The sequence below is a fragment of the Balaenoptera physalus genome (genome assembly GCF_965194825.1).
Source record: "Balaenoptera physalus genome assembly, chromosome: 6".
NCBI classification, from domain to species: domain Eukaryota; kingdom Metazoa; phylum Chordata; class Mammalia; order Artiodactyla; family Balaenopteridae; genus Balaenoptera; species Balaenoptera physalus.
In genome coordinates, this window is record NC_138885.1 from 69,331,013 (window position 1) to 69,347,327 (window position 16,315).

The window sequence follows — 16,315 nt, forward strand, 5'->3', positions numbered from 1 at the left end:
GTTACTTGCCTTGATGATATCCCTTATTTGTGGAATCTAAAAAAATACAACAAATATTGTATTTGTGAATATAACAAAAAGGAAACAGACTCACGGATATAGAGAACAAATTAATGGTTACCAGTGGCGGGGGGGAGGGGCAATACAGGGGTGGCGGAGTGGGAGGTACAAACTACGGGGTGTAAGATTAGCTACAGGGATGTACTGTATCAATACAACACGGGGAATATAGCCAATATTTTGTAATAACTGTAAATGGAGTTTAACCTTTAAAACTTATACAAAAAAATAGAATTAAAAAAATCATCAACCTATACAATCAAGAGCAAACAAATGCTTGTTGTTTGAAACGACTTTAAAAAAAAGTTACTTGCTTACAAAATCCTCGCTTAGAAAGGAAACTGAAAACCTCTGGGCTACCCCCGCCTGTCAGGTAGGCTGGAGTCCGGAATCAAACACCCTTCTCCCCTCTCCCTCCCCTCCCCCCGCCCACCGGCGGCCCCCAGCGGCCGTGAGCCCGGAACAGCACGGCCGGGAGGAGTCAGAGGCGGGGCCGGCGGAAGTGCTCGCTCGCCGCTGTCAGCTGCGCCGGAAGTTCCTGGCCCGGCCTGGCGGTAACCTTGGGGTCTTCGCCGCCCGAGCAGCCACGGCCGCCGCGGGGGTGGGCTTTGCTAGTCCGAGCCTCAGCCGGGGCCAGGTCTGTTAGGTGCCAGGAACCGCCGGGTTGCGCAGGAGTTCGCTGAGGTTCCCGGGGAGTAGGAAGCGCGGGCGCAGGGCCTCCCAGCCGACATGTCTCTAGTGGCAGAAGCCTTCGTCTCGCAGATTGCAGGTAGCGTGCATGGCCGCGGACCCGGACGGAGGCGGGGACCGGCGTGGGGCAGTCGTGGGGAGCACTGTGGGCTTTAGGACTGCAGGTTTCCTCCAGCCTGGCAGCATTAGACGCTGAACCCAGGCCTGGGGATGGAGGTGGGCACTGACTACCAGCCGCATCTCATAGATGAGAAAACGGAGGGGGAGAAACTTGGCCAAGGTCACCCCGTAGGACTGGGAGTTCCATCTGCTTTTCTTGGGCACTGCTTTGTCCAGCTGCCCACTGGGTCTGGAGTTGTTGGGGTGCGTGGAGAACGCCGTGGGTTGGAATTAAGGTGGGGGCGTGGCCACAGGGGCAGGGCTTCCGAAGGCTTCAGTGATTAAGTATGGGGGCAGCCTCGGTGTGGGACCTGAAGTTTAAGGTGATTGTCACTAGTGAGTCGCCATTGTCATTTGAGTGGCCACCGAAGTGTCCTCTCCGAGCAGCACAGCATTACCATTTGCTAGGTCTCTAGGATTCATTGACACATTTTTAAGTCTACATGAATTTTTTGAAACACCTTTGACTTGACGGACTGAACATGACTGATGTAAATAGATTTATAATATATTTCTGTTATCGAGGTTCTTATTAACTGTAGTGAAAGAAATTAAATATTGTTGAGAAAGCGAGGAGACTATTGTAGGCGTAGGTTGATGGGTAATAGTAAATCTTTAAATGGAGTTAATCTTAAACATCCTAGCAGTATTTTCACGGTGAGTACGGTAAATATTCAGTCACGAGGATAAATAGGTACATTTACAATAAGGTAGTATTTTTGAAATGGAAAATACTGAATGTGTTACAGAATTTGCCAAACTGTTTTTCATTGCATTTGTGTGAACATACACTTCTTTTTTCCTTTTTTCACTTAAAGACTGTTTTCTAAAAGAGAGGGAAGCTCCCACTAGATTGCAAGCTTCATGAAAGCTGGGATAATAGTTAATTTGTCTCTAGTATCTTTTTTTCCTTTTAAAATTTATTTATTTATTTTTGGCTGCCTTGGGTCTTCATTGCTGCGTGAGGGCTTCTCTCTAGTTGCGGTGAGCGGGGGCTACTCTTTGTAGCAGTGCGCAGGCTTCTCATTGCAGTGGCTTCTCTTGTTGCAGAGCACGGGCTCTAGGCATGTGAGCTTCAGTAGTTGTGGTACGCAGGCTCAGTAGTTGTGGCTCGTGGGCTCTAGGGCGCAGGCTCAGTAGTTGTGGCGCACGGACTTCATTGCTCCACAGCATGTGGCATCTTCCCGGACCAGGGCTAGAACCCCTGTCCCCTGCATTGGCAGGTGGATTCTTAACCACTGCACCACCAGGGAAGTCCCTGTCTCTAGTATCTTGAGGACCTGTCAGTTGGTGCTCAGTAAATATTCGCGACCTGAATCAATGAATAATCTTGAGATTTCAAACAACGATTATTTCTATTTATACCATTTATGTTTTAAAAAAAGTTAGATCATTAATTTAATTTAGATTGCTGCTATGTTAAAATATTTCAGTGTATGCTGATATTGGTATACTGTATTCCCTAATGTGTGATTTCTTTTAAAGAAAAAATGATGAATATCTTTTAGTAAGCTTTTAATAAGTTTGGAACTTTGCTTGCATTAGTGAAATTTAAGAATTTCTAGGAATTTTATCAGTCTACCATCTTAGCTATTTGGAGTGGTCACTCTAGGAGGAGGCGTTTATAGATGGATAATTCAGTAAATGGTGTTGGGACAACTCCTAAGTCATAACATTTCAAGAATAAATTCCAGATGAATTAAAGATTTAAGTGTAAAATAAGAACAAAAACCAAATTGTAATAAAATAATTAGGAAAAAATATAGGAGATACAGCGTAGGAGGCCCAAGCAAGACACAGAATTCAGAGTTCATGGAAGAAAAAAATTACAGATTTTATTGCACATAAATTTAAAAAGCTTTGTATGATAAGAGACATAAGTTTCTACAAATTAAGAAAAAGACAGTCCAACAGAATCAAAGATAAAGGACAGGAACAGGCAGTTCACAAAAGGGGAAATGCAAATAGCAGTGAAGGTATGAAAAGATGCTCTCCACTAATTTCCACTCAGTTGGACCCTCAAAGTATTGGTGAGTCTGTAAGAAATCACTGCTTTTTGGGAACTTAACATAGCAATATTTATTTAAATGCTGTTAATTGACCCAGAAATTCTTCTTCATGGGATTTATCTGATAGAAATAGAAGGACCAGTATTTAAAGAAATATACAACAGTAATAATTGTAGTATTATTTTTAATAGCAAAATCCCAGCAATGTCCTAAGTTATGGCATGTCCACATTATTACAGATACTAAAAATGAAGAGGTATATCTGTTAAATGTATTGGCTTGAAAACTCTGATTATCTTAAGTAAAAAGTTATAGAATAGTGTTTGTGTGTATATGTATATAGTATGAACCCACTGTCGTTAAATAAATGAACCCTGTATAAACATGTATATGTAAGCAAAGAAAAGTGTAGAAGAATATTCAACTAATTTTAACTAGTAATGTCAGGGTAATAAGGATAGGATGTTGGTGGAGTGAGAATATTTTACTTTTGAATTTAAATGGTTCTAATTTTAAAAATTTGGAAGATTATATTTTGGCAACAGCGAAAAAGGGTGGCTATACCAATAATTTATATGAAACCTTGTATTTGACTTGTAAGTGTGACTCAAATCCAACAACTAATCACAGCATTCTGCTTCTGGCAGTAATACGGTTTTCTTGGAAGAGATCAACCTCAAGAGATTAGAGATATATATCTACATAGTCCCGTTATAACTTAATAAGTAAATGTGAATCTGTTTTTGTAGTTGAGAGCTCTATTTTTTAATGTATTTAACACTTTGCTTATTATTCTTTCTTTCAGTGGGCCAACAAACTGGTATTTCTTTTGGAAACATTTAACGGCATCTTACATCTATCTGTGATATTCATGAAGTGCCCTCCTTGAGAACCTCATTCATAAGGACATCTTTTTGAAAGCCTTCTCTGAACTCCCCCATTTAAATGAACCACTTCTGTCTCTTTACCACTAGTGTATCCCTCACCAAGTCCTCTCAGTTCTTACTCCTTATTATGACTCAGTAGCTATTCTCTCCATCTCCATTGCTATATTATTACCTTAGTTTAGGGCTTTGTTTTTTCTTGCTTGGATTACTGTAGTAGTGTCTGAATAGGTTTTCCTGCTTTCAGTCTGGTCTCTTTCTAGTACAGCCTCTACACTGCAAAGCCTCAGTGGGTTTTTGTCTGTTTGTGTTGTTTTATTTTTATTTTCCTAAAATGCAGATTTAACTCCTCTTGTTGTAACACCTCATTGGTTCCCCACTGTCAGTAGAATGGAGTGAGGCATACAAGAGCCTCCGTGAGTTATTCCAAGTCTGTCTCTCCAGCCTCATCTCTCACACCCCTTTCCTTGAACTCTTGCCTTTCTAAACTATTAGTAAATAAATAAACTATTAGTAGTGTCCATCTTTGGCAAATGTTGCCTTTTCCCTGAACTGTCCACTTTGCTTGGATAACTCCTGTCTGTCCTTTAAGACTCTGAGCACATTTTAGCCTGTAACTCTACCTGACATTTTTTTCCTGTGTAATAAGAAAGGTTTATTGTTTTTTTTCTTTTTTTCTCATAATAAAAATGATACATTACTACTGTAGAAAATGAAAACAATCCAAAAGAATGCAAAGTAAAAATCACCTAAAATCATAAATTTAAAATCTCATCCTCATCATTAAAACTTTGGTGAACAAAGCTACCTCATTTACTCTCCCTACAAATAAAAAAAATGAACATAAATAATATATAATATGATTACTTTTTTGTAATCTGTTTTGTCATGTAGCATATCGACATCTCTTTCCATGTCTATGAATGGACTGACATGTATATCATCATTGTTAAATGGTTGCATTAGTATTTCACGGTAATGAAGAAATCATAATTAGCTTATCTAATCTTATTATGATGGGTATTTGGGTGTTGTATTAGTTCGGCCTGAGAAGCAGAAGTGGTAGGAGCTCTAGCGCTAGTTCTAGCTCTGTCTACACATACACACACACACACACACACACCCACACGCACGCAGGCGCTCGGAACTGGCTTATGCTGTTGTTGTGGGGTTGGCCAAGCAAATGCTAAGTCCGCAGGCAGACAGCCCTGAAGGGGTTCCAGGAGGAGGAGGGAGCACGTGCCGAAGGTGCTGCTTGCAGAGCCTGAGCTCAGGGAGGACTTAGGTCCTCTGTTAGTAAGTTGGGCCCACCCAGGATAATCTCTCTTTTGATTAACACAAAGTCAGTTGATCCTGGACTTTAATTATATCAGCAAAATCCCTTCACAGCAACGCCTAGATTAGCATTTGAATAACTGGGAGGTGTTTGCTATGAAATGGCTGTTGCCTCCCTTCTGTCTTCCCAACACCTGCTGGAGGATACCCCTTGTAGCTCACCCTAATAAACAGTAGAAAGGGTATTCTGGGAGATGTAGTTCAGTCTAGCCAGTTTAATGTACCTCAAAACCATCACAGGTGTATATGACTTTGTAAACAGTGCTTGCAAATACATATTTGTGTATCTGAGTAGTTTCTTTGGATAAATTTCTTAAACTGGGAGAGAATTTTGAATTTTTCTTTTAACTCAGTGACATGGAAAGAAATGGTAACTTATAATTTTGAATTAATAGCTTGGATCTCTAGATAACGATATGCTAGCTTAAGAACTTTAAAAAGAGGATGAAAATAGTCCTGGATATTGAGTGGTTTTCAAAATCTTTTGTAACAACCTGTGTATTTTAAATTTTCACTTGTTTTTTTAACTGGCAAAATTTTCCAATACATTAGTTGAGTTTCAGGTGAAAAAAAATTATTTTTTTCAGATAGTTGGGTAGGCACATATCCTGGGGAAGGATTGAGTATTCCCATTTGGGTTGTATGACCATATTTGGCGTAGTCACTGTAGCCAAAAAGACAGAGTACTGTGATGGACAGGCCTGACTCACTTGCCCATCTGTTTACCCGGAGTGACTCCAGCTTTTAGGGCTCCACAGTGCCGCCAGATACACGCAAAAAGCTAGAGAGGTGCTGAGCGCTAAACTGCAGGAATCTCCTACAGTGTTGATCACTTCCTTCACCTTGCTTTCTTCCTGTGGACTTGGAAGTGAGAGTCAGACCTGGGTTCTTATTCAGCTACTTGCTAAATGTGTGACCTTGGGCAAATTACTTGCCTTTTTAAGCCTCAGGTTTCTTATTTGCAAAGTGGTAAAGATAATTATAGATTATTTAAGGAATAGATGACAAAAGATAGAAAATGCTTGGCATTGTATCTGGCACATAGTAAGCACTCAGTAAGTGTTCATTAATATTATTTTTAGCTCATTTACCTATCAGTTTTTCTCTTTTACTGGACTTTGCTTCTGTCCTCCTGTGTGAAGATACAAGTTTGGTAAAGCTTTTAAAATTACTTATAAGTAGAATACATAATTTATTTCAATAATATAAAACATCTGTAAACAGTTATTACTTTTATTAAAATTACTCCTTTAATAAATTATTCTAAGATATTTGTTTCAAGATTATACCTTTGATAAGTTCCAGCCATATTTATCTTCATTATATAATTGAATCTTCAGTATAGGCCATAGGTATAAATACTCTGAGACTTTTTCAGTGTGATTTGTTTGTTAGCATTGCCAAAAGGTTTTAGCCTTAAAAACTTAGCTGCTAAGTATCTGGTTGATGATAAGAGTAAGCGTCCATTTTTGACCCACTGTGCTAGATGATATATTGATACATAGTTGCTAGTATTAACAATTTGATCATGTTAGGCATTTTTCTTGTTTTATGGATCAGGAAATTGAAACTCTGTTAGGTAATAGTGTATAACGGTTAGGAACAAGGCCATTGGAGTGAGACAGAACTGAATTCTAAGCTCAGTTCTGCTTTCTGTTTTATGATCTTGGGCAGAGCTTTCTAGGCCACGGTTTCCTTATTTGTGAAAAGGGGATAGTATATTTTATAATCTAAGCACCTAGGGTAGTACATGGTATGTTCAGTATGTGGTAGTTTGTTACTGCTTTTGTTTCCTAGGTGCCTTTGAGGATGTTACCTTTGTACTGTTATCCCTTTACCATTTTGGTCAGCAAACTATCCAAAGTGTCTTTATTTTTATTAATTTCTATACCATCATTTCTGAATGATCTTATTACTTCACTAATGTGTTGATATAGTTTAAGCATATTAGTTAATTTCATCATACTATGGTTATTAATCTTTTGAAATCAGGACAATATCTGTTCTGTTCTTTATTTAGAAGCTCTGTAAACTATGTAAAGGATGAAAAAGAAGACTTGGAATATTTCATTTACCTCACTGTGGGCATGCAGGTGCTTAATTGTTTAAATTTATTAATAATTTCATTCTCGCAGTTGCATTAATTTATGGTATGATCTAGGAAAGTAGTTTTACAGGTTCCATGGCACCCATATGTAAGCATTTTGAAAGTAAGTATAATCAATATAGGCATGTTTAAAAAATTTTGTTTTTATATCAATAATAAAGTGCTTTTTATTCCATCTTTCTTCCACATGAATACTGGGAAATTTGGACTTTGAAAGCATTTCAGAAGCGTCTTAGAGGCCCAAAGTGGAAACTGTGGGTTAAAAGTCCTTTGTAAAAAAGAAGTGATGCTATTGCTCACAAGATTTATTAAGAGTGAAGAAAATGGTAGTCAAGGCTCTTACATCTGTATATCTAATATCTAATAATTGCAACAGATATTTGAAAAAATACAATGCATTCAATTCTTTTGCTCTTGAAAATAAAGATATTTTGTTAGTTATTTGTAGTCCACATTCTGAGGATTCTCCAGTATTGAGGAAGGCACTGAGGAATTATTGAGAAGTTATTGAAGTGGCCATTACATTTCAGAGAATCTTTTTTCATTTGTATTAGTTGTATGAATAGACTCATAACCGTAGTGCTTATCACCTTGGCACATGAAAAGTTGATATTGAAGGGGCAGATGGAGAAGCAAAACAAAGACAAAATAGGTTATACTTCAGATTAGAGGCAAAATACAGTTTATTGACAGCAGTGTGACCTATTTTCTTTTATCATATGAATAGGTTGAAAACCAAATTCTTAAAGGCAATGTTTATTTCCTTTTAGAAAACTTTAGTATGCTGTTAAGATCACTTGAAAGGCTTGTTTTTGATCGTATAATAGTCCATATTAAGCATAATGTGAGTTTTGATTTTCTTGTGTGCTTCATTAACATTTTGTACTCTGAAATTACATGATTTTTCATTTTTAACTTAAAAGATTTTGGTGATGTATGCCCCATAAAATTTGTCAGTTGTTCTTCTATGAAGACTTTTGAGTTATTAATGTTAGCTCAAGCCTTTCATATATGAGTGAAAATTGAAAGAAAACATCAAACTTCTTAACATTTTTCAAACATTTTTGATATTTCTTGATAAGCAGTTTTCAGATGGGCTGAAGATGTCAAATGAAGATGAGATATTAAATTCAGGCTTCTCATTCTTTGTTCAAAGACAGAAGTTATAATATTCAGCAAATCCAGCTACAGACATTTATGTGTAGAAGTTTCTGCCTTGCCAGTAAGAGAAATGCACGTTTTAATTTTTTATTGCTTTGTAAATGATCCTGTGCTCTATTCTTGAACACTTTTCTTATTTTTGTACGCTCTATAAATGAATCATGGTTTTGAACTTTCCTACATCAGTAATAAAAATGAAATTTGATTGGTTAGTAATAAAGAAGATTCTTTTCATAAAAACAGTCATTTTGTCATGGCAATTCCCATTAACTGTAACTGCATTAGCAAAATAGAAACCATAAAAAGCATTTCATTATGTTTGTACACTTAGCTATGTTTTTGTACTGATTATATATTTTTATCTCTAAGAACTTTTATAAACCAGAGAAGTTTCTTCATGGCTTAACCTGAGATGTTATCATTCCTAATTTGGTTAGATGGTTTTATTTCCAGACTTATAGCAATTTTTTGCTGTCAGATATCTTTTAGGCTTTAGATAGCAAAAGACCTGCTTGTATTTTCCACAGAATATATTTTTAGGTTGAGTATCTGATTTGCATTAGGTGCTCTGCTAAGTGGTGGGGTACAAAAATGAGTAACAGTTGTTGCGTTTGGTGAACTTACATTCTTGTGTTGGACAGATCCATTGAAACAAAGTGGTGTATCCTGTAATACAAATGCTAATTTACTGAGCCTTTTACCTCCCTTCTCTCAAACTGAATTAGGGGTGTTAGATATTTAGTGAACATCTCAACTCCTCTCCCTGCCCCTCACCTTCTGTCTAGTGCACTTGTGATTATTTTTTTTTACCCAGTTCATATTTCGTCTCCTCTCGTGAATTCTTTCCTGTCTTCCTCAAGCAGATTGTCATTTCTTCAAGAGGATTCCTATAGTGCTTTATACATCCCTCTGGTCTGATGCTTATATTAATAATTGTTACTGAGTACAGTCTGTGAGCTTAGAGACTGTATATGGCATTTACATAGTTTATCTAATTTTATTCTTCCAAGAACCTTACAAGGTAGATGATATTTCCCCTTTTTACAGATGAAGTAAATGAGGCAAGAAGAGGTTATGCAACTTGGCTAAGGTCACTTAGGCAATAAGTTGTAGAGTTGGGAGGGGAACCCAGGCATGTCTCACTTCAGGACCTATGTTTTTTCCCTACACCACCTGTATTCATTTATTGTATTGTAAATGGTTATGTGTATCTCAGTCACCTCCTCTCACTCCCTCTGCTCTGTGCCCCCCACCCGCTCAACAAAATTAGATCTTAGAGAGCAATGGCAGTTTTATATTCATCTTTGTCTATCTATCATAGTCCCTTTTCCAAGTTTAATAACCTATGGTTGTTTAGTTAAATGCTTTAATATATATTTTTTCTGCCTCTCTGAGGATTTTCTATCCCTGTGCTTCTGTTCATGAAGGGATTCTGTGATGGTTAGTTTATGTTATCTTATTTCTTGTTTGTTTTTTCTTGTTTTTTTTTGTTGTTGTTCTTGGGGAATCTGGCAGTTCTGCCAAGATTTCTGCAGGTATAACAACAGATCAAATCCTCTGTAAGGAGTCATTTGTTTCACGGCTAGCTGAGAGGAGTAAGGGAGGAGGAATAGAGAGTTCTTTGGTTACCTAGCTTGATATGAGAGAGTGAGTATATGTCACGTACTAGAAAAGGGCAGATCCTTAAAATAATAGGTACTGTTGTTACAGTGATTGTAATTGGTTTAGAGTAGTGGGGAGGATTGTTTCTTAGTTGGAGGGACATTTATTTTCCGTTTTCTAGGATTAGATTTAGAGAACCATTAAATCTTGAAGGTTAACACTGTTAACAATGTTGAGGTCTGATACTTGTGTGGGACTGTTTGTCTTCTCTCTGTTTTTTGGCCAGATACTGCACTTTTAATCTTAACCAGCTGTTTTTGCATAGTTCTGCTATTGATCTCATATTCATCTCTATTTCTGAGAAAAGTTCAGACACGGTGTCAGTGTTTCCTCTTTTATGAATTACAGATTACCATTTTTAAAAAGAGAATTCAAATTTTGAGTCCTAGCTACAAGGTTCATATCTATTCATAGTCACCTGGAGTTGGCCTGCTGTTTATTGGAAATTAATGAAAAATGGTGGATCTTTTTTATAATGGGGCGAAGTCTAAACATAACCATTTGAGAGGATGACACATGAATCCTTACTAAGAATGGAAGGTTTTCAGTTTAACTTGTATTCATTTTAGCCTGAGTTATTGGCTTGCTGATGCTGTGAATTTGTTTTCTTCACCCTTGTTAACCTCCAGAAGTTTGTCAGTTTTATGAAATTGATCCTTGGATACCATTTTGAAATTGATCTCTAGTGTCACATAGATAGGTTCAGATGGCTCACGTTCAAGTCTCATAACTACTAACTTAATTTTACTTTCCTTATTGATTACATCTAATGGAAAAACTATCATTTAACCACTTTTTGGTTCCAAAGCAAGTGCAGCCTCAGTTCATTAGTCTTAAAATCTTATTCTGGAACACTATTAAATTGCAACTTGTTACTAAAGCATGTTTTAAAACATGGCTTTAAGCCATATCCACAAATACTTAAGTAGAATAAGATGGGTAAAAATCTTCTTGAATAAAATTAATCTACATAGATCCTTACTGCCACATTCTGTGAGGCAAATGAATGAAAGGGGTGAAAAGAACTTAATTTTATTTCAAGTGTACTCCATGTCCTTTGGACAGTTCTTTTTTTTTCTTTTTTTTTCTTTTTTTTGGATGGTGGTCGCAGACCATCTGCATCAGATTTACTGGGAGTGTGTGTGGCAAGTTTGGATTCTCGGCCCTCGTTTCTACAGTATCAGAATCTCTGAGTTTAGGGTTTGGTGGAAATATGCAATTTTACAAAGTTCCTTAGGGGATTCGTATACATTAAGGGTTGAGAACCATTGTTGTAGGGTGATTGTAATTTCTTTAATTATAATTAATTAATTATTATAATTATTACCTAAGAATGTTTATTTGTGGGCTTTGTAAGAGGTTAGCTAATACAGTTCTGTGTTCATTGAATCTGGAGCCAGACTACCTGGGTTCAAACCCTGGCTCGTGTCACTTATTAGTCACTGTGACTTTGCAAATTACTTATGGTTGTACCTTAATTTTCTTATTGTAAAATAGGGATAATAATAGTAGTGTCTACCTCATCAAGTTGTTGTGAGGTAGTTACTATGTCAAGCACTTAAGTACACAATAAATGCAATAAGTCTTAAAATCTATTTCAGCTTTACTGAGGTATAATTTATATACCAGTTTTAAGTGTACAATTAATTTTTAAAATATATTTACAGAGTTGTGATTATTACCACAATCCAGTTGTAGAAGAAACATTTTCATCACCCGCAAAAGAAATTTCTTGCCTGTTTACAGTCATTCCCATTCCCATCCCAGCCTGAGTCAACCACTAACCTACTTTCTGTTTCTATAGATTTGCCTATTCTGAACATTTCATATAAATGGGATCATACAATGTGTTTTCTTTAATGACTGGCTTTTTTCACTGGGTATAATGCTTTTGAAGTTCATCTATGTTGTAACAGGTATTAATGCTTGGCTCTTTTTTTATTGCCAAATAGTATTCTGTGGTATGGATATACCACATTTAGTTTATCGACTCATCAGTTGATGGTCATTTAGGTTGTTTCCACCTTTTGATTACTGTGAATAACACTGCTGTGAACATTCTTGTACAAATCTTTGTGTGGATATGTTTTTCCATTTCTCCTGGGTGAATACCTAGGAGTGGAATTGCTGAGTCATAATGGCAATTCTGTGTTTAACATTTTGAGAAACCTCCAAACTTTTTATATTCCCACCAGCAATGTGTGAGAATTCCAAATGCTCTACATCCTCTAAACATTTGTTATTGTCTGTCTTGTTGATTAAAGCCATTCTAGTGGGTGTGAGGTGGTGGCATCTCATTGTGGTTTTGATTTGCATTTCTCTAATGACTCATGATACTGAGTATCTTTTCATGTGCTTGTTTGGCCATTCATGTATCTCCTTTGGAGGAATATCTATTCATATCCTACGCCCATTGAAAGGATTGAGTTATTTGTCATCTTTGTAATTGAGTTGTAAGTTTTTTATATATTCTAGATAATAGCTGTAAGGGTCTTAAGGGACTCTTAACTGCTGTCACCATCCACCCCCACCCCACCACCATTATCATCTGCCTCAATAGCAGTCTAGGTAGTTTTTGACCAGAAAGAGGTAGATTCTCATTATTCTCTAGTTTCATTTGGGCACCAGCTTTGGTTGCAAGAGAGAAGTTCTGCCCTTTACAAGTTTTCCTGAATTTTCAATCTGTTTTGCTTTCCTTCTTCTGCCTCCTGAATGGCAGGATATTAGAACCCATTTGCCTTGGATATTAATTCTAATGTATCATTCATTCATGTGCCCTCACTTTGAATCATTTTAGTCCTTTGTTTACCACTTTGTTACAAATGAATAGGTGGTTGGAGATATTGATGAGGGATTTGTGGGGCTGATGATTTGTCTGCCATGGGCTCAGTAAATTGGCATTCATTTGGCATTCTGGAGATTGTGCACTGTTTTATGTAATTTTTTTTCTTAGTTCTGTGTAACATGTAGACAGAATTAAGCCTTGTTATGGGTGTATCAGATAATCTTTATTGTTATTTTCAGATAAGCTCCAGTATTCGTCAGAGTTTTAAACTTGGAACATTATAAAGATAATAGATAGGGAGATGGGCCATATGGTACCACTAAAGTCTAAGTGCCTTAAAGTCAGTTACTTGATTTTCTTTATAATTTTATCCCTAGTGCTTAGAGTGGTGCCTGGCACATTATATTCACGGTGTGTGTGTGTGTGTGTGTATATATATGTGTGTGTGTGTGTATGTGTATGTGTGTGTGTGTGTGTGTGTGTTCTGTGAATATTTATTGAATGACTGATAAAACGGATTTGTAGAATGTGGCTTAATTTACTTTCTAAAATGAGAGCTATGTACAGTTTACTACACATACTTACATGCAACAAGCAATAAAGAATATGCAGTGGATTCTGATGTCAATCAACAAGTTTTTAAGGACTGATGATAACTTGTAGCCAAGGGAATGGTTCTAGTGTGAATCTTCTTCCAAAGTTTGGCAATCCCTTTGTATTTTTGTCTTACACTTCTCTAGTCTGTCTTAGAATGTCTGCTCCTTGCTTCAGGACCCTTATTTCAATCTAAGGTATTCTTTAATCTTTCTATCTGCCCTTCCTTGCAGTATATTTTTTAAGTGGCTCCTATGATCTGAATGTTTGTGTCCCCCTCCAAATTTTTGCATTGAAACCCTAATCCCAAGGTGATGGTATTAGAAGGTGGGGACTGTTGGGAGGTTATTAGGTAATGAGGGCAGAACCCTCATGATTGGAATTAGTGCCAAGAGATCCCAGAGAGCTCCCTAGCCCCTTCCACCATGTGAGGACCCAGCAAGAAGTCTGCAGTCAGTGACCTGGAATAGGTCTCCTACCAGAACCCAACCATGCTGGCACCCTGATGTTGGACTTTGAGCTTCCAGAACTGTGAGAAACAAATTTCTGTTGTTTATAAGCCACCCAATCTGTGGTATTTTGTTATAGTAGCCCAAGTGGACTAAGACAGAGAGTGGCCTTACCACTGTGTTACAAAATACTACCTGTCAGTATTTTAAGTATCGGAACTATTTTAAGTTTATGGAAATGACAGCATGGCACTACACCTCTCCATTCTCTAACATGAGCCACTTTCTTTAAAGTATTTAAAAATTGAAGTATAGTTGATGTACAATATTGTGTAAGTTATAAGTGTACAATATAGTGATTCACATTTTTTAAAGGTTATATTCCATTTATAGTTATTATAAAATATTGGGTATATTCCCTGGGTTGTATGATACATGAGCCACTTTCTGACATGAACATTGATCTCCAACTGTTGAGGTGATGGGAGAATGTTTTTTTGTTTTTTTTAAATAAATTTATTTATTTATTTTTGGCTGCATTGGGTCTTCGTTGCTGTGCGCGATCTTTCTCTAGTTGCAGCGAGCGGGGGCTATTCTTCGATGCGTTGCTCAGGCTTCTCACTGCGTTGGCTTCTCTTTGTTGCAGAGCACGGACTTTAGGCGCATGGGCTTCAGTAGTTGTGTCACGTGGGCTCAGTTGTTGTGGCTCGCAGGCTCAGTAGTTGTGGAGCATGGGCTTAGTTGCTCCGTGGCATGTGGGATCTTCCCGGACCAGGGCTCGCACCCATGTTCCCTGCATTGGCAGGTGGATTCTTAATCACTGTGCCACCAGGGAAGTCTGAGAATGATTTTAAACTCTTATTGTGTGAAGAGTCACGTCCTGCTTACACATCCTATGTAGTATCATTAAACATCCCCTATGAGACAGTACCTCAAGGATATCACTATTTAATCATTTCATGATCAGCATTATCTGGGATATAGTGTTATCTTTGAATTGTACTATAGTTTGCAGGCTGAATTGTTGAATCTAATACATAGCTCTTAAAATTCTAGCTTTGATGAAGTCACATGTCATCATATTTTAACTCTAAACATCTTAAAAATCTATTTTAAATGAAGGCTTCATTTAACAACTTGACAGGTTTTGAACTTAGTGTCTATGTTGATATCACTGAGATCACCAGTATAGTATTTATGTCAAACAGTAAATTATTTCCTTCTTTTCTCTGTGTGTCTTGCAGTAACTTGTCCATGTTTAAGAGCTGTCAAATATTCTTTGAGCATTTTGTTTTATTAGTCGTATTTGCATTTACACCTTTGGCAGAACGACATCCAAATTTGGAGATAGGTTACATGCGTTTCTTATTCCTTTAGACTGTCTAAATAGCCTTTGGAAGCGGAAGAGATGACATCTATGAGCTTTTGGAATCTAGTTGCCTAAGGATAAACTGGGTTTGACTTCATTAGTGCACAAATGATAGGTTTGTGTACAGTTATTATAGCATTAATCAATTTGATGGATTGGAAATATGACAGTACTGAAGCAGCATGTAATATTAGTGCCTATTATCCTACAAATCATGTCTTCACCTACATTCATATGCCAGAGGAGTCATGTTGTACATTAAGAATGAAGAATTAAAAAAAAAACCCCAACAACAGAGGGCATCTCTTTTTATGGCCCTTCTCTTGTCTTTTTAGATTAGATCATCAAGAGATGGACTTTAGAATTAGACTTGTTTACTAGGGCATAGCACTTTCATACTGTGAAATACCCTGAATTGAATGGAATAGATAGATCATTTGCCACCAGAATGACTTATCACCCAACTTGATACTATAGAGAATACTGCAGGTAAAATGGAGTCTTTAAGAAACCTAGATATGTGAATTTGTTGGCCAGTAGTCATTTCTCTAAAAATTGTAATGGATTTGTAGTAAAGAATATTGATGTTTTTGTTATATTGGTTGATAAAGCTTGAAAATAATAGGTACCTTAAAGATAATTAAATGAGAATCAAGTATGTATTTTGGGGGGCTATGGGTTTTGCTTTATCATGTGTGTATTTCTAGCACAAATTTATTTATTTATGCATTGTTTATTTTATATTAGGACTTTCAAAAGTCCAAAAGTATGTATTCTCTCTTTTTCTAAGCTTTATTCTCCTCCAACATAAATACTTATGGGAGGTAGAAAATAACTTTGAAAACTTTAAAAACATTCCTTTGCATAAAAAAAGCTATCACTAAAGGCTGAGACTTTAAGAGGAATCACCTTTGCTCCTGGTAAAAGAGACACTAGTGTGAAATACTCAGGGCAGTTTTACCTGGGCAAAATTGGAAAGAAAGTAAAGGATGAAGGGGTTAAAAGACCTTTAATAATGTTATTTGGATAGAAAGTTATGCGGTGTTCTGAT

The 16,315-nt window shown here is 37.0% G+C and overlaps 1 protein-coding gene across 3 annotated transcripts in view; it reads left to right on the plus strand.

The window, feature by feature from the left end:
- Nucleotides 1-563: 563 nt before the first annotated feature.
- MTX2 (metaxin 2) overlaps nt 564-16,315 on the plus strand; it is a 57,258-nt gene continuing 41,506 nt past the window's right edge. Inside the window, exons 1-2 of one of the 3 annotated variants that reach the window (XM_082466814.1) lie at nt 564-829; nt 3,724-3,738. In XM_082466814.1, coding sequence (XP_082322940.1) covers nt 790-829; nt 3,724-3,738 — 55 coding nt within the window. In that variant the 5' untranslated portion in view covers nt 564-789. The remainder of the gene's footprint in view (nt 830-3,723; nt 3,739-16,315) is intronic. The other 2 variants (XM_082466812.1, XM_082466813.1) reach the window with 2 other exon arrangements.